We start from the raw sequence: 23,336 nt of genomic DNA, 5'->3' as shown, positions 1-23,336 counted from the left end.
AAATTGACAGTGGGGCCCACGTCTCGGAACTCGACCAAAGTTACAAAATATGAACACCCATTCAACCACGAGTCCAACCATACCAAATTTTGACATCAACTCGACCCTCAAATCTTCAATTTAACCTTAAGGGTTTTCACAATTTTTCCAACTTAAGACACCAATTAAATGCTAAAAATAGCAATAGATTCGGGTAATTTGACCAAAATTGAGTTAAGAACACTTATCCCGTTGTTTTCCTTGAAAATCGCCTCTCCCCGATCTCCAAATCGTGTCCCATTTTCAGAACTTAAATCTGCTGCCCAGGGGTTTGTTCATCGCGTTCGCGACCATCCTCTCGCGTTTGCAATGAACAAATTCCTCAACGGCCATTTCCAAACACTTCTCAGATAGCCTCTAGTATAATGGTCATAACGTTTTGTACCAAACTTCAAATGACAAATGGTTTAACTTTCTGAAAACTAGACATCAAAGGCTACAACTTTCATGTTTTTCTCATCTCCCAATTTCTTTATAGATTTCGAGATATAAGCTTCCGAAGTCAGCCCTGTGCAGCAGACATTTCTTCTTCGAGATTTCCAAACTCTTCCCAGACAGCCTGTAGTGTATTTATCATAACTTTTTGTACATAACTCCAAATGTCAAACGGTTTGCCTTTCTCAAAACTAGACACAAAGAGCAACAACTATTATTTTTGGTTCATCTCCAAATTCTTTATAGATTAATAGATATAAGCTTCCAAAGTCAGATGACGGACAGCAGGAATTCTTTCTTCGCGAACGCGAAGAACAAAATCCCAGAAGCCAAATCCTTCTTCGCGAACGCGAAGAACAAAACCAGCATCCAAAGTAGCCCAAAATGATCCGATAACACCTGAACATACCCGAAACACACCCAAGGCCCTCGAGACCCCAACCAAATATACCAACAAATCCTAAAACAATATACGAACTTAGTAGATGCCTCAAATCACATCAAACAATGCCAAAACCACGAATTACACCCTAATTCAAGCCTAATGAAAACTAACAAATTCCAACTTCTATATTCGATGCCGAAACCTATCGAATCAAGTCCGATTGACCTCAAATTTTGCACACAAGTCATAAATGACATAATGGACCTATGAAAATTTTCAGAACTGGATTCCGACCCCGATATCAAAAAGTCAACACCCCGGTCAAACTTCCAAACTTAAATTTCCTACTTTCGCCATTTCAAGCCTAATTTAACTACGGACTTCCAAATAATTTTCGGACAAACTTCGAAGTCCAAAATTACCATACGGAGCTATTCGAATCATCAAAACTCTATTCCGGAGTCGTTTGCACAAAAGTCAAAATTCCAGTCAACCCTTTTCATTTAAGTTTTCAACATGAAATTTATTCTTCCGAACTAATCCCGAAACACCTAAAACATCAAAACCGATGATTCACACACGTCATAATACCTCATATGAAGCTATTCAAGACTTCAAATAGTTGAAAGGAGCGTAAATGTATAAAACAGCAAGTCGGGTCGTTATATTCTCCCCCACTTAAATATACGTTCGTCCTCGAACTTGCCAAGAGTTGTTCCTAAGCCTTTAAATCATTGTTCCACCTTACCACGCACATACCCGGGGTTGATCCCTCATCACCCTATTCCATATAGTCTTGACAACACCATAATTGAAGTTCATTACTTAAATCTTAGTCCGTAAACCTTGGAATTCAATTTCCAACATTCAGAATTTCGTTTCAAGACCTGAATCTCACATTTACACACTGTATAAGTCTGAACAAGTTGTATCAAGCCATAACCATAACCCCAGATATAATAATATAATATATTAAACAACTCGCATGCTCGCAGCACCATTTCCAATCACAGTAACTACTCCAAACCAACCAAGTACTAGTATTAAACCCCATATCAAACAAAACCTCATTCACAAAACCTTCATACATTGCCGATAATGAAAGAAACATGCGGAATCTCATAATCACTTATCAGATCAAAAAGACATGGAGCTCTCTCGCCCCAACCAGAACCATAATCACTTTCTAAGCCGACTTTCGATATTATTCTCCCAAATATACCGTAATCAAACCTGATAGTACTCATTATATGTCCAATGACCTTATATTATCAAACACAACAATTCCACAGACATGCCACGCCAATATAACTCAAGCCACAAACTGCACAATCCGTGCACCCAGAAATAGGAAATGTCTTGAAGAAGAGAACCGTTTCGCACGTTCAACAAGCACCACTATAATCGCAATGCTATGAACTCATCATACAAAGTAGAACCAAGACACATGAATCTAATAACGGTAACCAACTCTTCTAGATCTCACATTAACATCAACCGCACGGACAACTCACGTGCTATAGTATCAATATCTGGACTTGCATGGACAACTCACGTTCCAATAACATAAATGTCTGGACCCGCACGGATAACTCACGTGCTAATAGTATCAATCGCCTAGCATGGTCACAGGCCTTCAATCCAAGCATATCATACAGGAGCAATCAAATAAGTACACATGTATATGATAAATGAAATAAGATTCACATGCTCCTGGACTGGTATAAATAACACGCCATATAGTAGGCAAGTGCAAAGTGTGCTATCACAACTCAAATCGGCAAGTTAACGCAGAAATAGTAACTACCCAATTTATTCAGGGAATTAGCCTCTTTGTAACCTCAAGTATAGCCCAAATAGTTCTCAACAAAGGTACGGATACGAGAAACGTTATAACTTTACGCTTAACAGTTAACTCTAGGCATATCATAGCCTAAGGATTCTTCCGAGAATAAATACTTACCTCGATGCCCGCACATGGGCTCAAACCTCACATATATATGCACTCGTAGCTCGTAGCGCGTAGCTATCACAAATAATTAACGCAACTAGTGCCTCCACTGAGTTTAAATAAAATGCTCACCTCAAACAGGTCGCAACCCTGAAACAATATGCTTCTGAGAACTCCCAGTCTCCAAATTCATAGAACACATGAATCACCGTAACTGGTCCTAACTCCAGCACTCGAATGACTAACACATATTTCATGCATGATCATCCCACGGGGAATACTTCCATAATTCTTTCGTGCCACATAGCAATAATTGGAATATCAGCAGTCCATCAACCAGGTGAGTACCACAATGCCGATGAACATCTGTAAGTCAAAACACAATGCGCCTTTTGAAATGCGCACCCTTCTCAGGAATTACTGAGCAGTTATAACATTCATCTAAATATCTAAAACTGACCATGCTGTCCAAAATTCGTGACCTTCCATTCAAGACTGAATTGTCACCTTGTACATGTAAATCTTAATCCCGCACAACATACCACATCTATCTTGCCATCATGTGAACAACACGAGAATCTCATTATCAGCTCTGAGTCACCAACAAATTACATACCCGGTTAGTTAGAAACCTTCCATTTGCTCTCATCCAGGAGGAAATCACAATACACAACATGTTCCTCACACCGGTAGAAAATATCCGACTCAAACCATGGTAGAAACCATCAAGAACACTTTGAAATCCATTTGCACATAACCAAGCTATCAGAACTGAATTCCTCTAACTCGACCAAGTCACGCAGGTCACCAAACCCAAGAATGTTGCCACCAAAACATCTGTAAAGCCTCAGCTCATCATAATTACCCCCCATAAATACCACAACCGAAACACCCACTCTGAAAATACCTTATGTGATTTTAAAATTATTCTTTTTACCTTTCTTATATTGGAAGGTAGAATCCATAGTCATACAGAATTACCGCAAGTCCCGACACCATCCAATGTAAATAACCGATTCTAGTGATATACAAAATACGAAATTTTTTTCAATTGCCACATATACATTTTGAATCAATTAGAACCCTCTCAAGAGTCATCCACTCTGCCCAAATCTAAATTGTACCGCCCAAACGGTCCAAAAGACACGTGCTCATTAGCACAACAATACTCAAAGAAGTAATCTTGCTTTAACACCACCAATCAAATTCATACTTCGTGCGCACTACATTCTTCAAATAACAACTTATCATTCCATGATTTTCATATTTTCATAAAGTGTAATATAACCCGTATTCAGGAATTTCCTTGCTCGAGCCATCCTCGATCTCAACCTTTGCAGTCATAACTGATCCACAAGTATGTCTCAAACCAAAACTAAACTTTAACATATAACAATGAAATTAAACCGTCAGCAGCAGGCTCCCCCACTTGGCTCAAAGCCATAGATCATGACATTCAATAACTGAGAATATCCATACCGTAATACTGCCATGATACTGCAGTGATATTCAACTAAATTCTTCACAAGCTCATGCAACACCAACCATAAAATACCTCAATCATCCGCTAAGCTCGCATTTATTTCTCTTGACAGTCAAGTCAACTTTCTCAACTAGATTCAAATTCAAATATCAACACGTACACCCCGCTAGTAGAAAAGAAACTATCCACTCAATATTATAATGAGCACACCTTCGTAGATTACTCCTCATGAGATAACCCACATGATTATCATAAAATTGGCATCTTGATATACCCTTTCGCAACCACAATCGCTACGCGATCACTTAATCTTCCTGAGTCTAAACTCATTAACAAGACATTAGAATTTAATTTGTCCTAAAATTTAAGAACGTGAAAGATCCTTCAACACATTCATACTCGAGACTATACGTCAAATCAAGACAGACATCAAGCACCCAATAGCCTTTTTTTCATCACATTCAAGCCATCTGAACATATCCCGTAGTCAAATCAAAATCATCACATAGTCAATTCAACTGCTCATCGAGGCAGAAATTCCACTCATAGGGACACTACCGGACGCATAAGTCCAAACACACCAGTTCTCACAACCAAAACTACCGAGCTTAAGTTGCGGTCTAACCCTGGCCTCAAGTCCTCCAAACTGTCCCATCACCAAAACACAGAATACTCATCTCGAACCTTGTTCATGGAATCACAAGCCGTCGATGCACAGCTAATACCGAGTGCTTAACATGTGCACACGAATGCTTGGAAGGAATTCAAAGAGGTACACTTCAAGACGAATCAATGTCGCACGATAAGGAAAGAAAGATGGGAAGTTTATCTTAAAATGCCTTGTAGCCTCTCGAAGATAAGTATGGACGTCATCTTACCGATCCGCAAGACTCTACTAGACACTTGCTCATGACTTGTAGAACCTATAAACCTAGAGCTTTGATACCAACCTGTCACGACCTAAAATCCAACTAGCTGTGATGGCATCTAACCTCACCCTCTAGGTAAGCCAAATAACAACGATCCGATTCAATTAATATTTAACTGACTCAAATACACTCCCCAAGGACTAGTAATACAAATCATGAGCTTCTAAGATTAGAATTTACAAAATTGGTGTGAAATAAAAATATGTCATCTGTTTGAAATATACATGAACAGATTAACTAAAGCTACAATGAACAAGAGGCAGCAATGACAGGAATGCATGTACATCTTCAGATACAGCTCCCACCATGTACAGCAACATCAACATTCAAAATCTGCACGCAAGGTGTAGAAGTGTAGTATAAGTACAACCGACCCCATTTACTCAATAAGTAACAAATCTAACCTTAGGTTGAAAGTAGTGATGAGCTTGTACCAAGGTTAGAGTCCAACTCCAATAACCAACAGTTCATAAAAATATAATTTAAAGCATCACAAGTAATAACTCAATTATAACATGCTCAGCTCGTATACAGTTCTGAAAAATAAACATTTTCTTTTCAAGTATAACAGTAAAATTCAAATCTTTTTATTTGCCAAAAATCACCGAAAATATGAGTAAATCTGAAATCTGTAATTTTTCTCAAAAAAACTTTAACGACAGATAAGAAATTTCATTATCGGATGGCATGAGAAAAAAATACTTCTATGTGCCTATATATCAAATATGCATGTCTAATGCAATGCAGCACAGTGATGAACTCATGTACTCACACTCTCAGAGTACTCAATCACTCAGTACTGTATATGGCCAATCCAGCCCAGGGAAGATCCATCCCGAATATATATATACATAATAACTGACATTCAGTCACTCAATACTGTACAGGACTAATCCAACCCAAAGAACTCCATCCCAAATATAAATAAATAAGGCAACTCCATGCCTAGGGAACTCCATCCCGGATATAAATAAATACGGCAACTCCATGCCTAGGGAACTCCATCCCGAATATAAATAAATAAGAAAACTCCATGCCCAGGGAACTCCATCCCGAATATAAATAAATACGGCAACTCCATGCCTAGGGAACTCCATCTCGAATATAAATAAATAAGGCAACTCCATGCCCAGGGAACTCCATCCCAAAAGTGAATATATATGGCAACTCCATGGCCAGGGAACTCCATCCCAAATATAATATCCATTGCGCTCACTGTGGGGGGGTGCAGACTCCGAAAGGGCTCCTTCAGCCCAAGCGCTATAATAAGCCAGGTCCAAGCATAAATAAATAAAAATATGTTGCAGCGTGCAGTCCGATCCCATAATATCCTCACAATAAGGCCCTCGGCCTCACTCAGTCATCAATCTTTCCAGTCTCTTGGGCTCACAATATCATGAAACTAGCCAAAAATGATCATATGATGTATCAATAAATGACAACAGAGACTGAGATATGATATGCAATGAATGAATATGACTGAGTATGAAATTACAGTTTAAACATATAATTCGACAACATAAATTATCTCAGTGGGTCCCAATAATACCAGCATTTGCCTAAGCATAATTTCTAACATGAGTCACAGCTAAGTTTCTCTAACACATGTAAAATACACGGAAAAATACAAGTTATTTGACTACACATCTCTACGGAATCGACTGAGTCTCAATTTCTACGGTATACGCCCATACGCCCGTCACCTAGCATGTGCGTCACTTCCAAACAAATCACATAACACGTATAATCAGGGTTCATACCCTCAGCTCCAAGATTAGAAGTGTTACTTACCTCAAACCGTGCAATTCTCTATTCCAATATGCCCTTGCCTCGCGAATCGACCTCCGAACGCCTCGAATCTAGTCACAATTAATTCGATACAGTCAACACAATGTATATGAATTAATTCCATATGAAAATATTAATTTTTCAATAAAATCTAAAATTTCACTCCAAAAATCGCTAGTGGGGCCCACGTCTCGGAACACGATAAAAGTTATAAAATATGAACGCCCATTCAACCATAAGTCCAACCATACCAAATTCCGACATCAACTCGACCCTCAAATCTTAAATTTAACCTTAAGGGTTTTCACAATTTTTCCAACTTAAAATACCAATTAAATTCTAAAAATAGCAATACATTCGGGTAATTTGACCAAAATTGAGTTAAGAACACTTACCCCGTTGTTTCCCTTGAAAATCTCCCGAAAATCACCTCTCCCCGAGCTCCAAATCGTTAAAAATAGAAAATGGGAAGAACTTAAATCTGCTGCCCGGGGGTTTGTTTTTCGCGTTCGCAACCATCCTCTCGTGTTCGTGATGAACAAATTCCTCAAAGGCCATTTCCAAACTCTTCCCAGTCAGCCTCTAGTATAATGGTCATAACTTTTGTACAAAACTCCAAATGACAAATGATTTAACTTTCTGTAAACTAGATATTAAGGGTTAAACCTTTTATATTTTTCTCATCTCCCAATTACTTATAGATTTCAAGATATAAGCTTCCAAAGTAAGCCATGTGCAGCAGAAATTTCTTCTTCACGATTTCCAAACTCTTCCCAAACAGTCTGTAGTGTATCTACCATAACTTTTTGTACACAACTCCAAATGCCAAACGGTTTGCTTTTCTGAAAACTAGACACAAAGGGCTACGCTTCCATTTTTGGATCATCTCCAAATTCTTTATAGATTGCAAGATATAAGCTTCTGAAATCGGATGACGGACACCAGGAATTCCTTCTTCGCGAACGCGAGAGTCTCTTCGCGAACGCGAAGAACAAAATCCCAGAAGCCAAATCCTTCTTCGCGAACGCGAAGAACAAAACCAGCATCCAAAGTAGCCCAAAATGATCCGATAACACCCGAAACACACCCGAGGCCCCCGGGACCCCAACCAAATATATCAACAAATCCTAAAATATTATACGAACTTAGTCGAGGCCTCAAATCACATCAAACAATGCTAAAACCACGAATCGCACCCCAATTCAAGCCTAATGAAAACTAACAAATTTCAACTTCTACATCCGATGCCGAAACCTATCGAATCAAGTCTGATTAACCTCAAATTTTGTACACAAGTCATAAATGACATAACGGACCTATAAAAATTTTCAGAACTGGATTCCGACCCCGATATCAAAAAGTCACCTCCTCGGTCAAACTTCCAAACTTAAATTTTCTACTTTTATCATTTCAAACCTAATTTAACTACGGACTTTTAAATAATTTTTCAGATACACTCCTAAGTCCAAAATTACCATACGGAGCTATTGGAATCATCAAAACTCTATTGCGGAGTCGTTTGCACAAAAGTCAAAATTCCGGTCAACCCTTTTCATTTAAGTTTTCAACATGAAATTTATTCTTCCGAACTAATCCTGAAATATCTGAAACATCAAAACCGACAATTCACACACGTCATAATACCTCATATGAAGCTATTCAAAACTTCAAATAGTTGAAAGGAGCGTAAATATTCAAAATGACAAGTTGGGTCGTTACAAAAATCATCTAAATTACCGTGATAAAAAGTATTTAATAAAAAGTAATTGAAGTTTCAGAAGATGAGAATCATAAGATAAATATGTGTCGAAATTATACGGTATAAAAGATATTGTACAGATACCAAATTAAATATATTATTTTTGGAAATATAAAGACTCTAATTGTTGATAAACTTAACAAAATCACGCATTCGGCTCGCTATATGCACTGGACATACACAAAAATGTTGGACTGCAAAGAACTATGCTAGCTAGCTCTTTTTCTACTTCTACTTAGTTATTTTTCTAACATAATTTAGCTATATTCTTCTCCATATTGCTTCCTTCTACTATATCCATGTGAATGTATGGAGATAATCGAGTAATTATCAGATTCTCAATTTTGATAAAAAATATATATTTCTTCTTACTAATTCTTTGTCAATAGGAAAAACAGTTGTATTCTATTAAAGAATTATCCACGACAAACAAGTTATCATGCAATAATTCACATTGATTATTCGCAAAATTTTATACCTTATTTTTTCATGTACAATTATTTATTCAAAACTTTATTTATGAATATTAATATTATTTACAATATCATATACTACCTGGTTCGGCATACACGTGCAACGCACATGCCGAGAGACTAGTGTGTGTGTATATATATATATGTGTGTGTGTGTGTGTGTGTTCATTTTGAGTGTGTGAAAGAAGTAAACAACTTTCTTCTAATTTTCTTTTGATTAATCTTTCTTGTTTCTGCTCCTAGTTTATACTAGCAGAACTTGTTGAATCCAGGGGGATATGCCTAATTTTATTCATCAAAGTATGGGCGAAATATCCTTAAGGACAGTGTCCTTGACACGCCTCAAGCTAAGTCTTATTTTTCCATAATCCAATATTTTTACAACAATGATTCCATTTGGATCTATTAAAAGGACTTACAATGTTAGTTTAATATTTAATGGAGATCAAAAGTGTCATGACCCAAAATTACGTGACCGACACCCGGCACACTATCTAACCCGGGCGTACCAAGCAGTAGAAGAATGCCCATCTATATGTAAAATAAATACATGTGGAAGCCTTTTTGAAAACACAATTATTTTAAATGATTAAAACCATATGTAGACAATAAATTTGCGTCAAGAAAATAATCGAGAACGAAAATATTGCAACAATCGTAGTATTTGATTTCGATTAATTTGAGTGTACAATCTCTATGAATCCTCTGATTCTTCTTTTCAATAATAAATAAATTCAAGGGCCTTTGAGCTTGATCTTGAATCTATATTTGTTACCACGAACGATGATGTTGAATTCAACTAGTATGAACTTTGATTTGAACTCGTACTCCTTGAATCTTGATTTGTTCTTCGTTCTTGAGCTTGAACTTGATTTGTTCTTCGTTCTTGAGCGTGAACTTGATTGCTTGAACTTGAACTTGTGGAGGAATTTGCAGCATTTGAACCACGAGCTCTTTCTTGCTTCTTGTTATAACTTATGGTCCCTTTTCTAGGTTATGAAGACCCTTATTTATAGTTGTGGGAGGGAAGAGTTATGATAAGAACAAACTCTTTCCGACCAATCAGATTGAAGAGTGACAAGGCCGCATTTGATTGGCCAGAACATGTCACTTGCACATGTGGCGCGGTTTCATTGGCCTTTTAATTTAACTTGGCATGCCTTGTCATTTTGACACATGGCATGATCCCATTGGCTCTTCTGTTTGACTTGGCGTGCCACATCATTTGATACATGGCACCAAATTGGGCCTCTAGGAAGATGGCATATTGTGCTTAATGAAGTGGGCTCATCATTTGTAGCCCAACTAAATAGACTAGCCCAATGAATTAAGACTTATTTATTTAATCCATATATATTGAATTTATATAATTAATTCAATTATATTAGCACATAATATTTATTTGGACCAATATATCTTGAATTTAAAATATAGTCCAAATTATTTTATGAATTTAATTTTAATAAAATTTATATGCCTACAAATACCCCTACTTCAAGATTCGTCCAAGTGTATGCTTGATAAACAATAGGGACGAGGCTTGAAGTACTAACGTAGTACATAATTTTTTTGAATTCACATTTACTATTTCCTGGAGACCTACTCGTGTACACTCTCTCCAAAGTGTAACTTGAGGTGATTGAATCTTGATTTTTGTAATGCTAAATAGATTAAGATCGCAACAGTTGCAAATTAACAGTAACATCCATTCTTTGTGTCTGGACATTTTTCATGAGGTCCATTTTCTTAAATTTATTCTCGAACATTAACTAAATATGCATGAACCAAGATTAACACGTTGGATTCAATTTTGAGTAGCACTCTCTTGCTGAGCCTCGTGGGAATTGGATAGAAGTAGATTACGATCATTACTAGTTAAATTCTTTTAACCCAACTAGCTTAATTTGCTTTCATGTAGGAGACCATACCATCAATAAAAGTACTAGAAAGCCTTTATAGCACATGTATATCTATAAACCAAAGATTCAAGCACCTCGTTCTAGAAAGTCCCTTCTTTTCTATCATTGGCTTAAGCTCTGTTCAGCTAGAATTCTTTCTCGATGCAAATTTGTGTCATATTCAAGCAACAAACTTTCTTCTTCGACTTTAAGTAGGTTACTTCAGGAAGAAAAGACGCCACATTGATACTTTTGTCCTATTGAAATACAAATTCCTTTCCCACCGATGTCTATAAAAGGGGTACCAACCCAACTAGTTTTGACCACAAGCCAATATCGAGTTCCTCTAATATGTAGACTTGTAGTCAAGTTCTTTTGCACCAGTAGAAAGTTGTCTTCTTGCATCGGCCAAAAATAAAAAGAACCGTGCACTCTATCTAGGCCGAAGTACCAAAGCTAATATTAGTGTTTCACCCATCTCAAATTAAATTGCTTTCATGAACTGCTTTCGCTCATCCTTTCTTTCTTTCTTTCTTTTTCTTATTCTTAACTTTTGTTAATGCATGACTTGATCCCTTTTATTTGTTGCAACATATCGTTTAAACTAGGAAAAACAAGAACTAGAAGCAACCCAAGGGCTCCGAGATCGCAAATCATTGTGTAATTGACAAAGAGACCGCAAAATCTGCAGAAACTTCATTGTTGGCACTGAGGATTTCCAAAATAGTTTTCTTATGCAGGCTTTTGCAAGAGTACCGGCGGTCTTTGATATCCCTAAGGAGATGCACGAGATGCCTATATGATTTTCAGCGAAAACACTTGTCTCCTTGTTGCGGCCTGGCGAGAGACACATGAAGTGTCCTTTCAACCTCGGCGATGAAATCCCTACTCTTGGAAGCTCGGAGATACCATATTTCATGTGCTCTGTGTATTAATTTGCAGTTCAAAAGCCTATCGCTTAAGTCCATATTCGACGGGTAAATTTTCTTCCTTCGTTCAAATTTCGTCACCTTTTCATTGCCAGCATGTCTGTAGTGTAAAATTAATATTTTGCAGTAAAAAGTTCAAATCACAGTCTGTCTAATTCTACAGAAGCTAGACTTTTAATTTTAAAACATAGCCAAAATTTAGAATTAGAATCTTCGCGGATCACCCTAGGTGATTTTTCGAAGTTAGCCTTGATTTCTGTCATGCTGATAGTTTCAGATTTGTGCGATTTTGCCAAAAGTTTTATATCTTGATGTAAGTACCTCAGAATCATAAACCGTTTAATTTATCAAAAATTAAAGTTCAATATCTACAACATATCCGAAATTTCGAATTAAATACTTCTAGGATCATTCTAGATGAGTTTTAAAAGTCGGATCTATATTCTAACACGCCATCAATTGTAGATTTGTGCGACTTCACCAAAAATTTTATATCTTGATATAGGGATCTCAAAATTATAAACCGTTTAATTTTTTAGAAACTAGAGTTCAAGATCTACAACATATCCGATATTCAGAATTAAATACTTTCAGGATTGCTCCAGATGAATTTTTGAAGTCAGCTCTATATTCTAACGCGCCATCAGTTTCAGATTATCGCGGCTTCACCAAAACTTTTGTATCTCGATGTTGGAATGTCAGAATTGTAAACCGTTTTAATTGATAGAACCTAGACTCGGAGAGCTTAGTATCACTAAAATCATGGCCCGAATTATGCCATATTGTTCTAGGCAATACTTTGAACTCAATTTTCGAATCTGATATGCCTTGGCAGGTTACCATCTTTCTTGTACTCGTATTTTTTTTTGCTGCCTTCTTTTTTGTTGTTGTAGGCAATGGAGACATCTTCGTCAAATAGGTTAGACGCACATAGAAGGAAAAATTCGTGGCACCAAATAGAAGGACCAATATTCAACATCATATGGAAGTACAAATCCATGACAACATATAGAAGGATCAAATCCATGATAACATATAGAAGGATCAAATCTATGATAACATATGGAAGGATCAAATCCATGAAGAGGATAACTTAAGGTGCAAAGGAACTTCAACGTCCACCTTAGGATTGAAAAATTATAGTTCCTTTTAAGGACAAACCCGCGAAGAGACCAACTTAGGGTACAAAGAGACTAACATGTCCACCTTAATATTGGAAAATTAGAAAACTTCAACTTGAAGACTTGGCGGACTTTGCAGATTTCAACTTGAAGACCAACAAATTTGAAGATTTGACGGGATTGAAAATTTGGCGGACTTTGATGCTTCAACTTGAAGAGCGGTGGACTTTTACTTCAACTTGAAAAATTAGTAGACTTGAAGACTTCAGCTTTAAGACTTGTAGGGCTTAAATAATTCAACCTGAAGACTGGCGAATTTGAAAACTTCAGATTGATGACCGACGGACATGAAGACTTGGAGGGATTGAATACTTCAACTTAAAGATTGGCGGACTTTTAGACTTCAACTTGAAGTGCGGTGGACTTGCTGAATTCAACTTGAAGAGCGACATACTTGAAGATTTGGAGTGCTTATATAATTCAACTTGAAAACCGGCGAACTTGAAGACTTCAAATTGACCACTGACAGACTTGAAGACTTGGAGGGCTTGAATACTTCGACTTAAAGACTGGCGAAATTGCAGACTTCAACTTGAAGGATGGTGGACTTTGCAAAATTTAACTTGAAGAGCGACATACTTGAAGATTTGGAGGGCTTAAATAATTTAACTTGAAGACCGGCAAACTTGAGGACTTCAAATTGAAGATTTGGCCTTCTACTAAAAGTTTACATCCATCAATGGGAGATGCCAATTTGCTATGGAGGCTTGCCCCCATTGGACCATCAATCTTCAATAAGGCACAAAGTTCGTGTAAGCCCGATTTTTAAGTTCCAATTAAGTGGATTATATTCCATCATTCTTCATTCTAACAACGATTGGGGTACCATGTATCTTTTGAACTTATGCGACTGAACTCAGAATGAAACTCTAAGCTACCTACGTACCTCAGTGAAGAGGATCAAGTCATATCGTAATTCAGAATAGGTGATTTTTTTTTAATTTATTTTTTTTATTTATTTTTTTATGTCCTAACTTTTGCCTAGACCGCCTCTTTCGAGGTTTTCAACCTAGCAGACTCTTTTTTTTTTATTTTTTTATTTTTTTTATGTCCTAACTTTTGCCTAGGCCGCCTCTTTCGAGGTTTTCAACCCAGCGAACTTTGTTTTTTGGTGGGCCGTACACAGTTTAGACTCATGTAGGCCAAGAGTGTAGGAACATGCAGTTTAGGCTCGTGCGTCAAGGAGCGTTGCAACTTCAAGGATAATACTTCTTCAAAAACTTACCATTGATAGGTCCGATTCTCATGCCATCTGAATCAACCAGCTTGTAGGCTCCACTTGAATAAGCTTCTTGCACTACATATGGCCCATCCCATTTTGAAGTAAACTTCCCTACAGGTTTATGGGAAGTAATAATGGGTCTTCGTACAGCAAGGACTTGATCTCCTACTTGAAAGGATCTCGGGCGAACTCTTCTATTGAAGGCACGAGATAATCGAGCTTGATAACATTCAAGACTCTGTTGAGCTTCCAACCTCTTCTCATCAAGAGCCTCTAACTCTGCTAATCGAAGTTGAGCATTTTCTTAATCAGTGATCCCTTCTTGAATAGCTAATCATAATGAAGGTATTTGACTCTCGAGTGGTAAGATGGCTTCGACTCCATAAACGAGTGCATAAGGGGTTGCTTGTGTTGGCGTGCAGTGAGTTGTCCTATATGCCCACAGAGCTTCTTCCATACGGTCATATCAATCTCGTTTGTATTTGGAGACAACTTTCTTTAATAAGTTGCATAGAGTCTTGTTGAATACCATAGCTAGACCATTGGCGGCAGCATTGTACATAGAAGAGTTACGTTGCTTGAAGCCAAAGAGATCACAAATCTTATTTATCAACCTATTGTCAAATGGCTTGCCATTATCCATTATTATGTAATGAGGAATGCCAAAGCGATAGATTATGTTTACTCGAATGAAACTTGCAACATTTTCCTTCTTTACTTCCTTAAGAGCCACAACTTCAGCCTATTTTGAGAAGTAATCAGTTGCAGCCAAGATGTATAGGTGTCCACCAGAGGATTTTGGCAATGGTCCAACAACATCTAATCCCCAAGCGTCAAATGGCCAGGATGCAACATTCGGGTGCAAAACTTCAGGAGGCTGATGAATAAAATTCGCTTGGAATTGGCAAGCCTTGTATCTCCGAGCGTAGTCCAATCAATCTTTTACCATCGTTGGACAATAATATCCCATCCTTTTTATATGAAAGTGGAGCTTTGGTCCATATTGGTGTGACCTACAAACCCCAGAATGTGCTTCTTGCAAAGCTTGGAGTGCTTCATCTTTCCCTAAGCATCACATTAGTACTCCCTCGAATGACCTTTTGTATAGAGTATCTTTGTAGTAAAGGAAGCGAGTTGCATGACGACGAATTTCAGTCCTTCTCCTCGGATTTTTTGGAAGTATCCCACAACTTAGGTAGTTAATGATGGGTTGTCTCCATTCTTCCTTCTCAACTTCAGAAATGGCCACAAGATGCTCAAGTTCATTTTCTTCACTTTCACCCTCATTTAGCTGCGGTACTACCCATTTTTCGCAGATAGTAACTTGCGCTTGATTAAGCAGGGTTAGCGATAAAGCTAGGGCAGCTAAAGCATCAGCCTTCTTATTTTCTTTCCTAGGCACATGTTGAATAATCACATCACCAATCCATCCCATTAATTTCTTAGCATAATTATAATAAGGGCATAGTTCAAGTTTCTTGACCTTGTAACTACCTAAAAGTTGATTGACCACTAATTGGGAGTCACCAAAGACTTGCAATTGCAACTGCTTCATATCACAGCCATTTTAAGACCAAGTATTAATACTTGATACTCAGCAACATTGTTGGAATAAAGTTTTGTCAACGTAAAAGAGTAGGGCAGAACTTCGCCTTGAGAGGTGACAAATACTACGCCAGCAGCAGCTCTTCCACGATGCGCAACACCATCAAAGAACATCTTTCATGGAAGTTGAACATCAACAACCTCTTTATCAGGTAGTTCGTCAGTTAGCTCCCAGTCATCAGGTATCGGATGAACTGCCAAGAAGTATGCCAATGCATGTCCTTTTACAGCCTTTTGAGGGATGTACAAAATCTCAAATTGTTGAAATTGGAGGTACCATCTCGCTAGTCGATCACTAAAAACAGGTTTTGACATCACGAACTTAATGGGATTCGCTTTAGAAACAAGACGAACAACGTGAGCTTGAAAGTAGTGCTTCAACTTTTGAATTGAGAAGACTAGCGCTAAACACAACTTTTCAATTGGCGAATAATTCAGCTCGTTTGGTGTCATCATCCTGCTCAAGTAGTAAAGAGAGTTTTATTTCCCCTCACTATTTTCGTGGGCCAACAGTGCTCCAACAGACCTTTCTTATGCTGAAATATATAGTATCAACGACTTTCCAGGTATATGGGTGCCAAAATCGGAAGCTTCATCAAGTAAGTTTTGATGTTTTCAAAGGCATTGATACAAGATTGGTCCCTCTTAAAAGGAACGCCTTTCTTCATGAGGCGACTGAATGGTTGGCACCTCCTAGCTAGGTTGGAGAGGAATCTCCTAAGGTATGCTAGATTTTCTTGCAGACTTTTCAATTCATGAATATCGCGACGCTCGGGCATCTTCAAAATGGCATCCACCTCGGCTTGATCAATTTCGATCCTTCGATGTCGGACAATGAAACCAAGGAACTTTCCAGAAGTAACTCCAAAGGAACATTTCAATGGATTCATCCTAAGTTGGTACCTTCAGAGCAACTCAAACACCATTCTCAAGTCTTTCAAGTGGTCGCTCTTCTCTCTTGATTTTACCACCAAGTCGTCAACATAGCATTCGACATTCTTGTGGAGAAGATCATCAAAAATATTCTGCATAGCCCTTTGGTAAGTAGCACCATCGTTCTTCAAGCCAAAAGGCATTACCTTATAGTAATAAATACCCTTGGGGTACGGAATGTAGTAAGCTCTTCATCTTTTGGCGCCATTCGAATTTGGTTATAGCCAGATGAACCGTCCATAAATGACATTGCCTCGTACCCAGTAGCAGCATCGATCATCAGCTCTGGAATAGGAAGTGGGAATTCATCTTTGACACGCATTGTTGAGATCTATGAAGTAAACGCACACCCGAATCTGGCCATTCTTCTTCCTTACAGGGACAATACTTGAGACCCATGTTGGGTATTTAACTTCGCGAATAAAGCCAGCTTTAATGAGTTTGTTAACTTCACTTTCGATCAAGGGAACCAAGTCCGGCCTAAAGCGCCTTTGGGCTTGCTTAACAGGACGAGCGCCATTCTTGACTGCAAGGTGATGAACTGCTACTTTAGGGTCCAAGCCGGGCATCTCTTTGTAACTCCAAGCAAATACATCCTTGAATTCCTTGAGTAACTCGATATAAGTGATTTCTTCATCGATTGCTAGTAAAGCACTTAGGTATGTGGGCCTTGGTTCTTCATCTATGCCAAGGTTAACTTCTTTTAAGGCATTAATCGTTGCCTTCACCTCTTCTTCAAGTTCCTGGGGAGCATCTTTCATATCTTCATCTTCTTGAGGGTTCCCATCATTGAAGGATATGTGATAACACGGTGAAACATCCTCCAATTTCTCGGCATCCTCCATTAGAGATGAAACACCGTGCTCGCCTTGTGCCGTGACATGATATGAAGAACCCACACTTTCTTCGTCTTCATCACGTTCTTTAGTGTAGACCACAGTGTATGGCTTCACCTTTAGTACCTCATTACACGTAACCATGACTTTTGTTTGTCGCCTTATTCTAGAAGGAACCAGACTTTGGAAATCCTTAGAGATTTTCTGAATTTTGGGTGAGGCGGGTGTTCTTGTATTTCGATAATTTCTCTGGAACTTATTCTCTTTCTTTATTGGACCCAATCTCTCAAACACGGAAGTCCTCACAGTTGATTTTCCAAGTTGATCAAAGATAGAAGGCTTGTTAGAAGCGGCAGATTCATCTTCTACGGTGATATAATTGCTGCTCGGCCTTCTTATGGATATGAGCACTGGTGACGGTTGCTTGTATCCCAAGCCTTCACGTGGTTTCCTCGTCGCAGCCTCTGATGGGATCTTCTCTAACTTTGACGGCTCATTGGATATGTATCCAGCTTTTGCAAATAGCCTGTACGCGTTAGGATCAAAACCTTCATTTGTTCTATTTGTAGGGAATGCCACATTCTGCAAACGATTTTGGGCCACAAACCCTGCAAGTGGCTTTGAGGAAAACTTTACTGCCTCAATTTGTTTTATCGGAAGAGTTAACTCCTTTAGCATGTTAGTTTGGATATTAGATGATTCACCTTCATCTTTCTTTCTTTTAGGGATATATTGGAGCGCAGGAGTTACTTTCTTGCCATAAGACGCAATATCCCCTCTATACGATTTGTTTGAGTTAGGTTGCACCTCTTTAACAATATCTTTGGCTCTACTAGCAGTCACCTCAGCTCTTTTAGTTGTGGGCTCGTCATTCTTGATTTTCATGACATCATCAGTTGTTAGATCCTTCACAATGCGGTTCTTTAAGTAGAATTTTGCATCGGTAAAGTGTGACTCAGCCTCGGTGAATGGCTCATCATCAGTGACTATCTTCTTCTCGACTTCACCCTTGTAGTATTTTAAACATTGATGGTAGGTAGATGGAACTACTTTATTCTCATATATCCAAGGCCTTCCAAGTAAGACGTTGTATAAAGTCTTTGCATCGATCACATACAGCCATGCACTTGATTGCATATCTTCAATGGTGATCCCCATCCTGATAGCATATATGGCTCTTTGCCCCCCTTGGTTGAATCCTTGAATCATCACACAACTTTCCGAGACTTCGTTCATGGGAATACTAAGTTCTTTCACAGTGCGAATTGGCAAGATGTTCATTGAGGATCCTCCATCAACCAAAATTCTATTTACCCTTTCATCAAGCATATAGCCAACCAGGTACAACGGGTGGTTATGGGGAGTGTCACCTAGTAGAAGATCGTCATTTGTGAATGTAACTTTTTCCTCACAAGCATTAACTTCTTGAGGAATGGACTCGGCGAGCTTTCTTGAGGATGGTGTCGATGGTAGGTCCTCACTCTTTTCTTCCCCTTTGTCAGTATGGCAACAAGAGGCATCAATACCCTCATGGGAAACCTTCGTTCGGAACCAACTTGGTAAGAATTCCTCCAAGGTCACTAGATGTCGTGGCTTTTGAGGATGGCGCACCTCCACTTTTGCTTTCTTCAAATGCTTAACTGGACTCCATCTCCTTGATCTTTTTACCATCATTTTCTTTGTTGGTTGTTCTATTGATTCTTTTCGTGGGCTCCTTTTGTGGGCCTAAGACGAGTCACCAACGTCCAACCTTCATCATCATCAGGTTGATCAACTTCAACTTTGTTGTTCTCCAGTGATTCTTCATTTTTATTTTCTCTAAAACTACATAATTCATCTAGACTGAATGAGCCAAAGGTGATAGAGACTTGGTTTGTGCTTGCTTTCTCATCTGCAAGCACGATCTTCTTTTCACAAACCAAGTCCATAACTTTGTCTTTGAATACAAAGCACTTCTCTAGAGGGTGACTCACAAGTCAATGGTATTTATAGTAATTTGGGTCATTTGTTTTACCAGTTTCATTTGGCCGCTTCATCTCCGGAAGCTCAATGAGATTTAACTCGAGGAGTTCTTCAAAAATTGCTGGCACATCAGAATCTAGAAATGGGTACTCCTTCTCTTGCATTTCTTTTAGAGTCAACTTTCCACTTGGTTTATCTTGAAAAAATGTGGATTTCGTACTCTGCTTCTTGCTTACATTCGTTGTGAACTTCACTGGTGATGTGTTGACATTCATAGCTTCTTTGTTTTCAGACTTAGGTGCAAACTTGCTCCATTTCCTAACTTCTTGCTTGTCGTTCCCTTTGCGAGGCTCATAGATAGGCAGTCTTTCGTTTCCAGTGGAGGCCATGCTTAACTCCATGTCATGGGCACGAGTCGCAAGTTCTTTAAATGTGCTAGGCTTGATACCTTGCAAGATATAGCGGAGTCCCAAATGCATGCCTTGGATGCACATCTCAATGCCAAAAGCTTCACTAAGCTTGTCTTTGCAGTTGAGGCTTGCATTCCTCCAACAATTGATAAAGTCAATAACTGGTTCACATTTCCGTTGACGAGTATATGTAAGTTCCACCATGCTCATAGTGCGACTTGTGCTATAAAAGCGATTGAGGAACTCTTGCTCTAGTTGATCCCAGCTATCAATAGATCCCATCTCGAGGTCTGTATACCAATCAAAAGCATTTACCTTTAGCGAGCGGATGAACTGCTTGATGAGGTAATCTCCATAAGTCCCAGTGTTGTTGCATATCTCAACAAAGTGTGCCACATGTTGCTTTGGGTTGCCTTTTCCGTCAAACTTTTGAAACTTTGGAGGTTGATAGCCAGCAGGCATTTTTAACATATCGATCCTCGCAGTATATGGCTTTACGTATGTAAGAGAGGACTTGGTAACAACTTCGTACTTGCTTTTAATAGTTCCTTCAATGAACTTCTTCAGTTGATCGATTGGAATTATCCTTTCATATGAGACATGGATAGCCTTAGCGGATACTACTTGTCTTGGGGGAGAATTACTCTCTGGAACCTTTGGGAGCTTGACAGGTGCACGGGTAGATTCTTCTTCTATCAAGATTCCCACCCTATCTGTTAACTTGTCAATTCTAGCATCTTGATTTTGCATGCACTTGGTCAAGCCATCGATTGCTTCCGTCAACTTTGCCAACTGCTCCTCCACAAATGAAGTGTTTGTCACCATGGCTTACATGATTGTTGTGGATGATGGAGAGTAGCATGGATGGTCACACGGATTGATCCTTGATTGGCTCACACTATGCGGTGTAAGTGGAGAGGATCCATCACTTGAAGCATCATCATCTTCCTTCACATCAGAGTTCTTGGATCCGGAGAGGTCAAGCAGAATAAGAATTTTCTTGATCTTTTCATCAACATCGCTTCCTCCTTCGGGTGCGTTTGTGGAAGATCTTGCTCCTTTGAGGGTGAAGATCCGAAAATAGGGGTTGATGCGGACGACACTTGGGGTGCTTGTTGTCCTAATGAGCTTGCTTTGCTTCTCGTAACTAGTCCAAAGCTTCCAAAGGTAACATCGAGGATGCTTTCCACATCAGCATAGAACATGGAATTAGCAGCCTTGGTGGAAGTTGAACTAGAGTTGATTTTCTTTGAAGCCATTTCAATGTTCTTGAACTTTGGTGATTGAAAAGTTGAGATGAGAGGTAGAGATTGTCCCACTGGGCGTGCCAGAATTTGTAGACAATAAATTTGCATCAGGAAAATAATCGAGAACGAAAATATTGCAACAATCGTAGTATTTGATTTCGAGTAATTTGAGTGTATAATCTCTATGAATCCTTTGATTCTTCTTTTCAATAGTATATAAATTCAAGGGCTTTTGAGCTTGATCTTGAATCTATATTTGTTGCCACGAACGATGATCTTGAATTCAACTGGCACGAACTTTGATTTGAACTCGTACTCCTTGAGTCTTGATTTGTGATTCGTTCTTGAGCTTGAGCTTGTTTGCTTGAACCTGAACTTTATTTGTTCTTTGTTCTTGAGCTTGAACTTGATTTGTTCTTCATTCTTGAGCTTGAACTTGATTGCTTGAACTTGAACTTGTGGAGGAATTTGCAGCGTTTGATCCACGAGCTCTTTCTTGCTTCTTGTTATAACTTCTGGTCCCTTTTTTGGGTTATAACGACCCCTATTTATAGTTGTGGGAGGGAAGAGTTATGATAAGAACAAACTCTTTCCGACCAATTAGATTGAAGAGTGACAAGGCCACATTTGATTGGCCAGAACATGTCACTTGCACAAGTGGCACGGTTTTATTGGCCTTTTAGTTTGAATTGGCATGCCATGTCATTTTGACACATGGCATGATCACATTGGCTCTTCTGTTTGACTTAGCGTGCCATGTCATTTCACACGTGGCACCAAACTAGGTCTCTAGGAAGATGGCATATTGGGCTTAATGAAGTCGGCTCATCATTTGTAGCCCAACTAAATGGACTAGCCCAATGAATTAAGACTTATTTATTTAATCTATATATATTGGATTTATATATTTAATTCAATTATATTAGCCCATAATATTTATTTGGACCAATATATCTTGAATTTAAAATATAGTCCAAATTATTTTATAATTTTAATTTTAATAAAATTTATATGCCTACACCATATATGAAACAAAATCTTTAAATCCATCATTTTTTATAGTTGAAATGTACGAAAGAATAACAATATTTCTTTCATGCGTGTTATATGAATAACTATCGATTACAACTCCAAAAGAATAAAAATTGTCTATGGAATCTCTAAGACACAAGGATGAAATAAATACTTGGGATGAACCCAATCAAAATTAAGTAAGATCAACATGAAGGCTACCACGGAATAGAAGTGGTGCGTTGCTATATGCCTCGAAAAGATAGTCATCCTAGCCCCATCCACTAGCGTATCATGTCTCATCCTAAAAATATGTAAAGTAAGTGGGACCCTGGAGAGGGCCCCTGAGGGCTGAGTAAACCACGACGGTACTCAATAAGTGTCATAAACTCTCTCTAACTCAAGTTCTTGGGTGTAACAACCCGACCGGTCATTTTGAGCATTTGTACTTTGCTCAGTAGTTTGAGGGCATGAGTAGCTCCTTATGATATATTATAACTTGTGTGAATCGTCGGTTTTGATTTTCAGGTTAATCGGAATCGATTTGGAAGAATGAATTTCATGATTTAAGTTTTAAGTTGGAAGAGTTAATCAAGTTCGATATTTTGGTGTTTGACCTCAGATTGGAGATTTTATGGTTCCGTTAGGTTCATATGGTGATTTTGGACTCGGGCGTATGCCCGAATTTGCATTGGGATATTTTTAGAAGGTGTCGGCGCTAATTGGCGAAAGTTAAAAATTTGAAGGTTTGGAAAGTTCATAAGTTTGACCGGGAGTTGACTTTGTGGATATCGGACTCGTATTATGGTTCTCGGAATTGGAATAGCTTCGTTATATCATTTGGGACTTGTGTGAAAAAT

At 38.5% G+C, this 23,336-nt stretch overlaps 1 protein-coding gene across 1 annotated transcript; it reads right to left on the bottom strand.

Annotated features, from left to right (window-relative positions):
* Positions 1 to 16,194: 16,194 nt before the first annotated feature.
* Positions 16,195 to 19,517, bottom strand: LOC138906940 (uncharacterized). Its single transcript, XM_070196603.1, has 3 exons — positions 17,538 to 19,517; positions 17,157 to 17,341; positions 16,195 to 16,534 (listed from the first exon to the last, which is right to left on the bottom strand). Exons 1-3 carry the CDS (start codon positions 19,515 to 19,517, stop codon positions 16,195 to 16,197), a joined length of 2,505 nt encoding a protein of 834 aa, XP_070052704.1.
* Positions 19,518 to 23,336: the final 3,819 nt, after the last annotated feature.

This window comes from Nicotiana tomentosiformis, chromosome 3, assembly GCF_000390325.3.
Source record: "Nicotiana tomentosiformis chromosome 3, ASM39032v3, whole genome shotgun sequence".
Classification (NCBI taxonomy): Eukaryota; Viridiplantae; Streptophyta; class Magnoliopsida; order Solanales; family Solanaceae; genus Nicotiana; species Nicotiana tomentosiformis.
The sequence above is the reverse complement of the archived record's forward strand: the minus strand, read 5'-3'. Positions and strand labels throughout refer to the sequence as shown.